Source organism: Ornithorhynchus anatinus, chromosome 5, assembly GCF_004115215.2.
Source record: "Ornithorhynchus anatinus isolate Pmale09 chromosome 5, mOrnAna1.pri.v4, whole genome shotgun sequence".
Lineage (NCBI taxonomy): Eukaryota > Metazoa > Chordata > Mammalia > Monotremata > Ornithorhynchidae > Ornithorhynchus > Ornithorhynchus anatinus.
Window position 1 is genome coordinate 57,087,842 of NC_041732.1, and position 12,433 is coordinate 57,100,274.

At 51.8% G+C, this 12,433-nt stretch overlaps 1 protein-coding gene across 6 annotated transcripts in view; it reads right to left on the minus strand.

The window, feature by feature from the left end:
• Nucleotides 1-1,821: 1,821 nt before the first annotated feature.
• The window catches only part of SLC35E2A (solute carrier family 35 member E2A), a 34,540-nt gene continuing 23,928 nt past the window's right edge, over nucleotides 1,822-12,433 (minus strand). For 4 of the 6 annotated variants that reach the window (XM_029064871.2, XM_029064869.2, XM_039912043.1 and 1 more), the window contains 4 exons: nucleotides 11,442-11,495; nucleotides 10,550-10,622; nucleotides 9,753-9,898; nucleotides 1,822-7,716 (listed from right to left, as the gene is read on the minus strand). In XM_029064871.2, the coding sequence (XP_028920704.1) occupies nucleotides 7,479-7,716; nucleotides 9,753-9,898; nucleotides 10,550-10,622; nucleotides 11,442-11,495 (511 nt within the window). In that variant the 3' untranslated portion in view covers nucleotides 1,822-7,478. The remainder of the gene's footprint in view (nucleotides 7,717-9,752; nucleotides 9,899-10,549; nucleotides 10,623-11,441; nucleotides 11,496-12,433) is intronic. The other 2 variants (XR_005660022.1, XM_039912045.1) reach the window with 2 other exon arrangements.

The window sequence follows — 12,433 nt, forward strand, 5'->3', positions numbered from 1 at the left end:
TTCTGTGTACAGAGCAGTGTACTAAACACTTGGGAGAGTAAAACTGTGGTAGGCACGTTCCTTGCCCACAGTGAATTTGCAGTATGGCTGGGGGACACACACATTAGGGTGAATACTAAGTGACTAAAGGTCACAGAAAATGATTTCTTAAGCATTTACTATGTGAAAAGCACTATTCTAAGAGCTGAGCACTGTACTAAGTGCTGAGATCCAAATGCATAGATGACACAAAAAGGAGAGGGAGTTGGGGAAAAGAGGGAAAGGCCTCTTGGAGAAGATGTGAACTTGAGGTTTTGAAGATGGGCAGAATAATGGTCTAGTGTACATGGAAGGGGAGGAAATTCCAGCCAGAGAGAAGACCTGATGATGATGATGATGATGGTATTTGTTAAGCACTTACTTTGTGCCAAGCACTGTTCTAAGCACTGGGGGAGATACAAAGTTATCAGGTTGTCCCAGTGGGGCTCACAGTCTTATTTCCCATTTTACAGATGGGTTGGCAGTGAGATAGATGAGATAGGGGCACAGTGATCAAGCTGGTGTTAGAGGAGTGAAGTGTGCAGGCTTGGCTGTAATAACAATAATAATATAGTAGATGAGTGAGGTATTGTAGGAGGGGATGTGATTGAGTGCTTTAAAGCTAATAGTAAGGAGTCTCTGTTTGATGTAGAGGTGGATGGGCAACCACTGGAGATTCTTGAGAAGTGGGAGGATGTGGGGTGAGTGTTTTTTCAGAAAAATGATCTGGATAGCATAATGAAGTATGGACTGGGGTGGGGAGAGACAAGAAACAGGGAGGTCAGCGAGGAGGCAAATGCAGTAATCAAGGTGAATAGGGTTAGAGCTAGTCTGTGAGCCCGCCAGGGATTTTCTCCATTTATTGCTGAATTGTTCTTTCCAAGCACTTAGTCCAGTGCTCTGCACACAGTAATGCTCAATAAATATGATTGAATGAATGAAAGGGGTTGGATGAGCATAGTTGCTGTTTGGATGGAGAGGAATGGACAGATTTTAGGAATGTGGTGAAAGTGAACCAACAAGATTTGGTGAGATTGAATATGTGGGTTGTATGAGGATGAGTTGAGGATAATACTAAGGCTATGAGCTTGTAAGATAGGGTGGATAGTGGAATTGCCTATAGTGATCGGAAAAGCATGGAGAGGACAGGGTTCAGGTGTGAAGATAGGGCACTCTGTTTTGGATACGTTTTAGTTGTAGGTGGTGATGATGATGATGGTATTTGTTAGATGCTTTACTATGTGTCAGGCACTGTACTAAGAGCTGGGATGGATACAATCAAATCAAGTTGAACACTGTCCCATGTAGGACTCAGTCTCAATCCCCATTTTACAGATGAAGTAACTGAGGCAGAGAAGTGTAGTAAATTGCCCAAGGTCACACAGCAGACAAGTGGTGGAGCCAGGATTAGAACCCATGAACTTCTGACTCCCAGGCCTGTGCTCTATCCACTATGCCATGGAGATGCTCTGAAGGAAGGATGAAATGTGAAACTGCCAAGGAGACTTAACAGGTAAATTTGCATAAACATGGTAGTTGGAAGTCATGAGAGTAATTGAGTTGCCCAAGGAAGTGGGTGTAGATGGAGAATAGAAAGGGACCCAAAACTGAGCCTTGGGAGACTCTCAGTGTCAGAGGGTGGAAGGCAGAGGAGCCTGCAAAAGAGACTGAGAAAGAGTGGTCAGAAAGATAGGAGGAGAACCAGGAGAGGACAGTGTCAGTGAATCCTAAGTTGGATAATGTTACAAGGAGAATGTTTCAATACAGAAACAGTCGGGACAACAGGTACTGAGGAAGACGAGAAAAGAATGAGACATATACTTTATTTTCTTTTACAGATCCACCAGCCCAGGCAGAAGCCATGCTGCCTGCCCAGCTCCAACACAGAAATAACCATGAAGTATCCACAGGATTCATTCTACAGTGTCAGTCTATGGCCACAGTGGAATCAACTGGGTGGGTAAATTAGCATCTACCCTGGAAACAGTTGATAGAAAGCAGGGGAGCTTTCTCCCCCGTTTCATAAATACTGCAACAGTGGACGTACAAAACACACAGGAGTTCTCCCACGGAACGTGCGGGGTATTTTCGATCGACACTTTTCGGTTTGGTCCAAAAACACATGTAAGATTTGGCTCTGGTGAAAGAACAGTTACTGGAACTACTTTCGAGTTACTGGAAATGGCAAGTTTGACATTCACCATCAGGAGGGGAGTTGCCGTTTGTGAGGGGTGGGGGAGTGGGGGATGCTTGGTCCGTTCCATTCCTTTCCTCCCTTTTGTGCCGGGCTGTGGCCTCTGGATCCCAACAATGACCAAGCCATCCTGCGTGGGTTTGTGCCACTTTGTGGCTGGTGGGTCTCCAGGATGCGTCTGACCTCTTGGCTCCAGTGTGTGGCTGTGTTTCTCTGAAAATATGGGGGCATATTTTTAAGTGGCTTTTTATTTTCTCTCGGAGGGCTGTCCTTCAACTTGCTCGCTGCAACCAGGCCTGCCTCTCCTCCTGTCCCAGATGGTGAGGGGGCAGGAGGAGGGACAGGGACCGGGACTCCCACCTACCACATGGGTCATAGAGGGAATGGAAATGAAGCAGGTGCAAGACTCCGGCCTACCAGGTGCTCAGCACCCTCACAGGCATTGACTCCATCTTTCGAGATCGGCGTCTGGCACCTCGCCACCTCCCCACTCTGCCCCTTGGGCCACGAACACCAGCCACAAGACAGGTTCCTTCCTCGACGCTTCCAAATGCACTCTTGGCTCAGCTCACGGACACCCTCTCCAGGTGCGGCAGCCCGGAAGGACCATATCCCTCCCCCTTGGCTGCTGTTTGATCCAAAACACTGACAGGCAGAAGAGGCATTTATTAGACACTGGGCACATGGCCAAGCCCTCCCTACTCCATCGCCAGCTCAGAACTGGAGAAGGGGAGCCAGGACCTAGCTCCCTATGTTCCTCCCTCACTCCCAGCTTGGAGAAGACGGGGCAGATTCTATGTTCTGGGCCTCTACACCCAACGATAATGAACTTTTAGCGTCCATTCACCGCCCTCGGGAGAAAGGAGAGGCTGGGCTGTGAGGATTTTAATCTTCCTACATTGGTCACTGGCAGGGAGAAAAACCCCAGAGTGGAAAAGCAGCAGCTCTAGAAGGGAGGAACTGAGCCCCTGGTACAGTGCTGGTCTGAGGGACGCCAGCATGTTTCCACCTTCATTTCACCTTTCATTCCTCAGGAAGACCGAACAATGTACACTCAGGTCCCACATCACATTTTTACTCGGACAGATACAACTGCCCTGTTCTTCTTCCCCAGACAGAGGACTGGAGAATGCATTTGCCACCGTGGTCCCCAGCAAGCTCTGTTCAGGTTGAGCCCACACTGACATCTTTCAATAAGGCCTGAAGAAGTCAAAAGGCTTCTGTTTTCAATTTGGGATTGCTGAGACCCTTTTTGGGTTTCTTTTACTGTTCCCTTCCTCTGGCCTCGAGATGATGTGAGTCTGGATCCAGGAGGACAGGATCATGGAAGAACAGACGAGGAGAGGACTAGTGGGAGGTTACCTGCTGACCCGGGCCTACAGCTCTCTGAGAAACTGCCTAGTACCCTGAATCCTGGAAGTGGCCCAGTGGGAGTTTAGGAGGGTTATGCTGTTGCCATGGGCACTTCTTCCCCACACCAGAACTCTCCTCTCCCATCCTGTGGCCTCTCCACTGGCCCAGCATCCACTAAAGCCTGCTGGTGCTACTTCTGCACTCCTGCTGGGCTAACATTGCCACGTGGACCCCCTGACAAGCATCGGAGGCAGAAAGTGGGTCCACTACACTCGCTCTGCCACCTAACCACAGAGGTGCCATGAAAGTTTTGGGAGGGGGTCTTTGGGTCTGTGGTGCCTCTGGGGACACATACCCCCACCCGTCACCCAGAAAACAAATGAATCATGCCAGGAAATGGAGGGTGCCCATCAGCCACTGAGTGGGTGCTGTATCACAGCTCTTCAGCTCCTGGGGCAGCACGTTTCGTGTCAAATGCCCAGGCATCTTTTACGGGGCAGTGCCGTGGGGTTGGCTTGTTGTTGCTGGGATGCAGGGGTAATGGGGAAGATGCTGAGCCTCTGGAGTCCCAAGCCAAACTGTTTCTGTCATAGTGAAGTGAGACTTCCCTCCCCAGTCTCTGCAGAGACACGTGACTGAATCTCTGTAGGCCCGGAGCCTCTTGTGGCTGGATGACCGGTCTGGGTTTGCCCTACAACGAGGGACACCAACCCAGAGGCAGTAGAGGTCTCAGCATCAGCTGAACCCACCTGGGTGACTGCTTCCCTGGGTACCTGCTAAAGGGAACTTGTTCTCTATCCAGGTGCGGTACACAGTTAGTAAGACCACACGGCACCAACTGGGGACTCCAGGAGCAGCAGGAGAGGGAGAGATCTCCCGGGACAATGCGTTCTGGGACCCTAGCTCCACCCGGCCACAGAAGATGGCAAGAAGGCCACTGGACCCTGCGCTCTGGATCTCTAGTCCCGGCTTCTCTGGGGAGGGGAGGTTGGAGGGGGACCAGCAGCTTGGGAGAATATACCCCCATGACTGGTGTATCCCTCAGGAAGTTTGAACACTGAAAATTCTCGGTGAATCCCCAAGGGCCTCTCCCTGGGATCAAGGAACCAACCTCCCCACTCACTTCTGTCACCCTTAGGTCAGTCTCCAAGAGACCTGATTATTGCTTTTCATGGTGGCTAGATGGAAGCTTCAGGGGCAGGAGGTTTAGAGGTTTAGATTTCCAGGAGAAAGGAAAACAGCAAAAGCATTGTGGGAGCCCAGTCTGACTGACAGTGAGAAAACGGAATCTCGGCTGTGGTGGTTATGGAAGGGGAAGCGGGGGCCGGGCCAGATCGAGGCTCTTCTTCTCTTTTATGGAGCAAGAAGAGGCCCACCCAAGTCCGCCTGGCTGTCTTCTGGGGATTACAACTGCCAGACATGGCCTTGCTGTCTTCTCCTCTCTCTCTCCCTTACCAGTATCGTGACCAGGATCCCCAGAGCCAAGGCTTGGCCACAGAGACCATAAATCTCGGGTTTGGCCTGCCACTCCGGCCCCTGGGTGGTTGAGCCATTTCACACGGAATCAGTTTGGCAGGACAAGATGTCTTAGAAGAACTCGCTTGGCCCCTCCCTGCCAATGGGGACCCCTCACCACTACCCATCCTCTGGGCTCCAATGGGATGATCAGACCCCAGCACTGCTGGACTAAAAAATCCCAGGGACATCCACCCTGGCCAGAGAGGGAATACGGCCCAAATTCCTTCCTCCCCACCCTTTTTTTGGGGGTCAGGCTCTCCTGGAAACCCCAATTCTGAGGAAGAAGCCATGGGCTCCTCAACCTGTGGAGACCCCCGTGGTCTGGGTGCCCGCCCAGATCTCTCCCTTAGCTGCACCTGCTCCTATTCCCTCAGTCAACCCCATTCTCACAGTGGCTGCCCAAAGAGCTCTGGGCAGGGTATCAGCAAGGTTGGACTACCGCTACCAGGGGAAAGACGAATAGCCACAGCTGGTTTCTAACTCACTTGGATCAAGGGATGTGCTACTCGGTTTTCACCTTGCTTTAAAAGAGACCCATTGAATTGTTAGTCTTGGGAACAGAGGCGAGGAAGAGGCAGCAGGATATAATCAGAGCCCTTCCCTGCCGCTCAAGGGGCCTGGGCCAGTCCTTGAGCAGGGGATGTCAAGAGGCATGGGATGGTGGTGGAGTGCCTAGGGAGATCCCTGGCTAGTGAGAGTCTAGTTGATTCCCTGGGGGAATTGCTCTCCTCTCTGGAGAAGTTCTGGGCAGGAAACAGTGGCTCTCCTGTCCTGGCTTGGGAAAGAAGGCTCAGTCCTCTTGTCCAGGGAGAGCAGGGGGATGGGGCAGCAGGCCCCAAGGAGCTACGCAAAGGAGAAAACCTCCAAAAGCGGTTTCACATCTGCTATGCTGAACCACAAAGAAACGATTAAGAACACGAAGTGAGCTACGGCCCCAGCCATTTGGATCTAAACCCACCAGAGTTGTGGAAAAAGGAGGAGGAGAAAACTGTCCTCCGTCATCCATTCGGCTCGGGCGATGCTCCTGGCGCTCCCCGATGGCCCTTCTATGCTAGCTGCCGGGTTACCATCCCACCACGGGGTACAACAAGGGGTCAGGGTGGAAGATTGCCAAAATGGAAGGGGAAGAGGTTTCCCTTTGTTATTGCACACGGGGGATGTGGAATCAGCCCAGGGAAAGCCACCCCCTATCCCATTCTAGATGGTCCTTGGGGGGCAGGAGCCAGGAGCGGGGTGGCAGGGGAGTGTGGTAGGTGAAGAGGACACACATTTCCGAGACGCTGGACAAGGCACCCGACTGTGCCCACAGGAAGAGGGGGAGTTGGATAGCAGGAGGAGGAAAGAGGGTGGGGGTCTCCTCTGCCATGGTGCAGCAACCCACCTTACCTCTCCAGATCCGTGAACCCGAATATTTGGCCCCGTTGTCCCAGCTGCACTCATCCGGGAGGTAGGCTGGGCCTTTCTAACCGACAGCAGGCAAACCTCTGCGTTGGCTCCACGAGGGCGTTTTGATTAGTCTGATTTTTAGTGACTTGGGAGTCCCCAAAGTGTGCAGGCAGCCGCTTGAGGAAGTTCACTGTTCTTCCCTGGCCCCACATGCGGAAACCACTCCCTCGTCAGCCTGGACTGTGGGGCCGAGTGTCACTGAGAAAAATGGAGTCACAGCTGTGGGGGGATGAAAGGGGAGGTTGGGGGAGAGGCGCAGGTAGGGGGCTGGGCTTTCCTATTCTGCAGCAATTTGAAGCCCACCCAGGCCTGCCTGGTTGTCTCAGGGTCGGGGATTAAGAATGCCAGGCTTGGCCTCGGTCTCCTCTGCTCTCCTTCTCTCACCAGTGTCCAGGCAGGGATTCCCACGGCCTGGCTCTGGCCACAGAGCCCCTTAATCTTGGGCGAATCCTTGGTGATTTGGCCGTGATTGCCCAAATGCTGCAACTCTGTGCTCACTCCTGTGGGAAGCCGCGGGAGCCATGTGTGTGTCAGGGGAGAGGGTCCATTTCCTGCCCCTTCCTTCCACCAGGGGATGGGGCAGATGGCTTGTTTCACATTATTTTGGTGAAGGGGTGCTCTCCAGTGGCAGGGGGGGTCAACTCCCTTTCTGGATGTCAAGGTGTAGAGGCTCCTCATGCTGGGCAGGGGGCAGTGGTTTTAATCTCAGAGATGAAAGGATCGGAAACCTTTTCAGCCTGCGGCCTGTCCCTCTAGTTCCAGTCGGCGGAGCTCGGCTCCCTGCCTGACCCTCACTCACTCACTCCCTTTGACCTTTCTTCAGATCCAAAGGAGCAATGGGTGCAGGAGGGGCAGGCCTGCCTGCCGCCTGGAGAGCAGCCCCATAGGGGAGGGAAGGAGTAGCTAAGGAGCCTTCCGGCGGGCGGCTGAACAAGCTCCCTAGATGACGTCAACGATAAGGTTTCGGGTCCTTGGAAATCAGTGGCTCGGCGTCGTCAGTGGGGCTCTGGCTGGTGGTCCCGAGGAGTTTTTGGATGGCCTCTTGCTGATGCTGTTTAGCCTTATTGTACAGCAGGACGCCGATGGTCACCAGGACCGTCCCGACGGCTGACAGGCTGGTGATTTTGTTCCCGAAAATGATGATACTCAGCCAGATGGACAAGGCGTGCTTCACAGTACTGGCCACACTGAAACGAAAGGGCGGCAGCATTACTGTTACCTTCTGCGAAGCAGTGGGCCTAGTGGAAAGAGCAACAGGGCTGGGAATCAGAGGACCTGGGTTCTAATCCTGCCTCTGACACTTGTCTGTTGTGTGACTTCTCTGGTCCTCACTTCCCTCATTATTAAATGGTTCAAGACCTGTGCTCCCTCCCTTAAGACCGTGAGCCCTCTGTGGAACAGGGACTGTGTCCCGCCAGCCTATATTCTATCTATGCTAGGACTTAATTCAGTGCTTGGCAAATAGTAAGCACTTAAATTCCACAAATATTTTTCTCCTTCTTCTTGGTGTTATTATTATCTGAGCCACTTGTTGACTCTTTTGGGGAGAGGGAAAGTCAGGAGTGATGGATGGTCCATTCTGGGTCATTGGAGGGAGACTCTCAGGAATGATCTCTCCCTAACCATGAGGGTGGGTGTCCAAGAAGGCAAACAGCACCCTGTTTTTTCAGACATCCTGGTGCCTCTTTTGGATACACAGTCCTGGCAGACTGCCTTTAGGGTCAACCGAGAAGTGGCATTTGCTTGTCCTTAAGTACCTCTTTCAAAGAGAAACTTTTCTGATCTTGAAAGCATTCAAAGTTAAGATTCTTTCTGGAAATGAGGTCCACTCAGGCTTATTTGAAAGCAAAGGCCAATTTCCCAAACAAATCAGGGACAGAGGTGAATTCACTCCCAGAAGTTTATTTATCCCTTTGCTCTTCCCTCCTCCCAATCCCAAACCACTTATGTACATATTTGTAATTTTATTTACTTGTATTGATGTCTGTCTCCCTGACTCTTGACTGTGAGCTCGTTGTGGGCAAGGAAGGTCACTGTTTATTACTGTATTGTACTTTCCCAAGCACTTAGTAGAGTGCTCTGCACACAGAAAGCACTCAATAAATATGATTGAATGGATGACTGCACATCCAAGCTCAGTGTCAGGTTCTGTCACCCAGATGGACCACCCCATCACTTCCTTTTAGTTACCAGAGCTTGGGTTTTCCCCTAAGACTTCAGAGCCGGTTTCAGACAGTAAGCCAAATAAGCCATCTTCTCAGGGTGCCCTGCAGCAGGGACAAACAGGAGGGCCTTTCCAAAAATGGCCATGTCGCTGCCCTCCTCTAAGATGGTGGCCAGACAAGAATGATCTGTTGGGAACTGAGTTTTGGAGCCAAGCTGCTTGGGGAACTCGGCCAGGAGATGAGGACGGAAGAATGCTCTTCCACAAGGTGCTGCATCAACTGTCATTTGATTGCCTATTCCGTTGCCCACCCGTGCAATGTCTTGATGGTGCTAAGCAGAACGAGCAGCCATTTTGGCCCTGACCCAGGGCTGACCTGAGTGCTTCCAAGTGGTCAATCAGATAAGTGAGGTCAAGCCCTCCGCATTCAGCTTTCTTGATCGAAGTTTGTCTCTGACTTTGTGTGCTTTCAGAGAGTGACGATGAGAACATGGTGCCCTTCAGAGAGGGCACAGAGGCATCAAGGATTGAAATGTTCCCGTTGGCAAGGCTCGCTGTTCTGGGCTGTTCCGGACCCTGGCCGAGTTTTACACAGGGGGTAGAGGGGTTCCCCCAAGGGACTCAGGCAGTATTTCCTAAGAGAAACTCCCTGGAAGAGGCTACTTGGGCAGCATTATTGTTTCTTTGGCTGACGAAGAGTGGTGTGTTAATGGTGAGATATTAGTTGTCCCAGGGAATGTTGGGAGGATGGGGGAGAGGGAGAGGTTGATGGAAGATAGAGGAGATGCAGGAGGACAGAAAAGCATGATGGGGGAGGCAGCATAGCCTAGTGGAAAGAGCAGGGAGACTAAGATTCTAGTCCCAGTGCTGCCATCTGCTCTATGTCAACTTGGGCAAGTAACATACCTGCTCTGTGCCTCAGTTTTCTCCTCTATAAAATGGGGAGAAAACACCTGTTTTCTCTTCCTCTTAGACTGGGAGTCCCGGCTGGGACAGGGACTGGGTCCAATCTACTTATAATGCCTCCTTGGGCCATCCTCCTTGGGGAGTCTGAGTTACCTGAACGTGACCGGTGAGATCTTTCCCATCAAGGCGTAGGCGGTGACGCTCTGGAGGTGGAACAAGGCACCGTCAATCAGGAGCAGCAGGATGATGTCCTGACTGTAGCTGAAGCTCTTCCCACTCTTGCCAATCACGGGCACATCCTGCAGGGGTCAGAAGCGAAAACCAAAATCCCGGTCTCTGTGTTGGCCCCTCGAGCCTGAGATCTGGAGGCTGTGCGGCCTCCTGGACGAATTGGGAGAAGGGACCCGTGACCCTCACTGTTAGCCTCGTCTGCCTTCCTGAGCTATGGGGTGAGGGCTCTGGCGATGCTAGTCGATACACAGTCTGTTCCCAGGCTACTATGCATCCATAGGCTTGGCACGCCCTGCCTGGCACATCGTTTTCTGGAGAAGCACATTCTACTGCCTCTGGCTGTGGCTCAGCCTCAGAGTGCAGGAGCTCTGAAAACTCCAACTCCTTCACCCGCCAAAGCCAGCTGATGCTCTGTGCCACTCCAGCCACTCTGTCAGTGGCAAGTCAGAAGGGAAAGTCAGTAGTCCTCCCCAGTGGCCCTCCCCGGGGCAGGGCTGGGTTCTCTCTCTCTCTCCCTCCTCTGCCGTTCCTCAGCAGGAGGACCCCCCAGATGTCACCTCCCCTGCCTCCAAGAGACAGTGGCACTCACAGAGGCAGACCAGATACACTCACTGGCCTGACAAGTGGGAATGGGGTGAACAGAACCCAGAGGCTCCCCGACCAAACAGGCGGCAGCAGTGCCCATGGCCCATAGTATCCTTTCCTGGGACACTGCTCACCATGAAAAAGATCCACGCTGGAATTAGCATGATGACTGCCGCCGCACTGGTGTAGAACTGGAGTTCCGGGGCACTGCAGAGGGACAGACAAACCCTGTAAGGAAACATCTCGTCATCTCCCCCGTTAGACTGTTAGTTCTTTGAGGGCCTGGGTCTTCAGACCCTACTCTACTTTTTCCAGCAGTGTTCTGCCCATAGTAGTTGCTCAACACTTACTACTGACTGATTGCAGGACATTCCAGGCTCTGTCTGAAGGAGGCAGGACGGGTTGGTAAACCAAGCCTGTTGGCTTCAAAGAGTCATTCCCCAGGGAACCAGGCTAAAAGCCTTTGGGAAGGCAAGAGGTTTTATAACGTGCCAAGGAGAATTAAGGACAGAGTTTGTCTTTCTTCCATAAGGATGGGGAGGGTGAGCACTTCCAAAGCCCGCCACAAGCATTTCACAATGGTGGGGCTACTGTATAACAGGGAGAGAAGCAGTATGGCTTAGTGGATAGAACATGGACCTGAGAGTCAGAAGGACCCAGGTTCTACTCCTGGCTTTGCCACTTATTTGCTGTGCCACCTAGGGCAGGTTACTTCACTTCTCTTCACCTGGGTTAGTTCATCTATAAAATGGAGACTAAGACTGTAAGCCTCATGAGGGATAAGGACTGGGTCCAACTTGACAATTTTGTATCTACCCCAGTGCTAAGTGCAGTACTTGGCATATAGTAAGCACTTACCAATTGCCATTAAAAAAAAAAAAGATTGGGGGGAACTCCAAAGGGTTCACCCACCACCTGGGGTTGGAAAGGGCTGGCAGGAGCACCATTGTGGCTCTGAAAACAGGGGTGATCGGCCTCGTGAACACTCTAGATCGGCCTAACTCAAGGCTTCAGCCGGGTACTTACGAAAATCTGTATTTCTCCCCACTGAGCAGTTTCTTGGAGAAAACATTCTGCAGACTGGGAAATCACCAGAAAAAAAGCAAAAAGTGAAGCCTGGAGACATTGAGCAGTTCCCGCAGCAAATCTCTCTGCTATCAGCTGGGAGGAAAACTCATCCAGAAACACAAAACAATAAAAACTTTGCTTGCATATGGGCCACAAATACTCTAGAGCTTACGTAGCTGATTTTGTTCTGGAGCGTTCTGAGATCATGTTCCAGAGTCAGCTCTCCCCCAGAGTTTCTCTCCTTACACAGCAGCTCTCTTAGCCCTAACCCTCTCCAGCTTGTGCTCTTCGCTCCTCCCACACTTGCCTTCTAACTATGCCTGGCTCTTGACCCTCCCACAGCTCTCCCCATCTTGAAAACCCTCCTGAAATCCCACCTCCCCCACGAAACCTTCCCTGATTAATTCACCACACCCAAGTCCCCTCCATTTATACATCCCTATGTTCAACTGTTCAGCTATTTGTGCTTCCTTCTTTATTCCTGCTCTCCCTCTGGCTATGGCTTTATGTACATAATATAGGTTCATCTACCCCCATGAGACTGCAAGCTCCTTGAGGGAAGGAGCTTGCTACTGTTGCACTTTTCCCAGTGCTGACAGGAAGTGCACAGAATACCCCAGATTTCTGTTTTTCACCAGGCTGAAAACTCTCAGACTAAACCATTTCTTAATAAGGATGGTATCTGTTAAGCACTTTCTATGTGTCGAGCACTGTTCTGAGAGCTGGGGTAGATACAAGTTAATCAGGTTGCACACAATCCCTGTCCCACAGGGGGCTCACAGTCTTAACCAATGAGGGGTGTCGATGCAGTTTGCGTATCCCACTCAGCCCTGTGATGCCATCTCTCCCGACCCTGTGGGGACCCTCCATCCATTTTGGCTCTGAGTGAAGCGGTGCCCCAGGCGTGCAGAAGCTCCCTGTCCTGCTGCTGCAATTAATGGTCCCGGGCA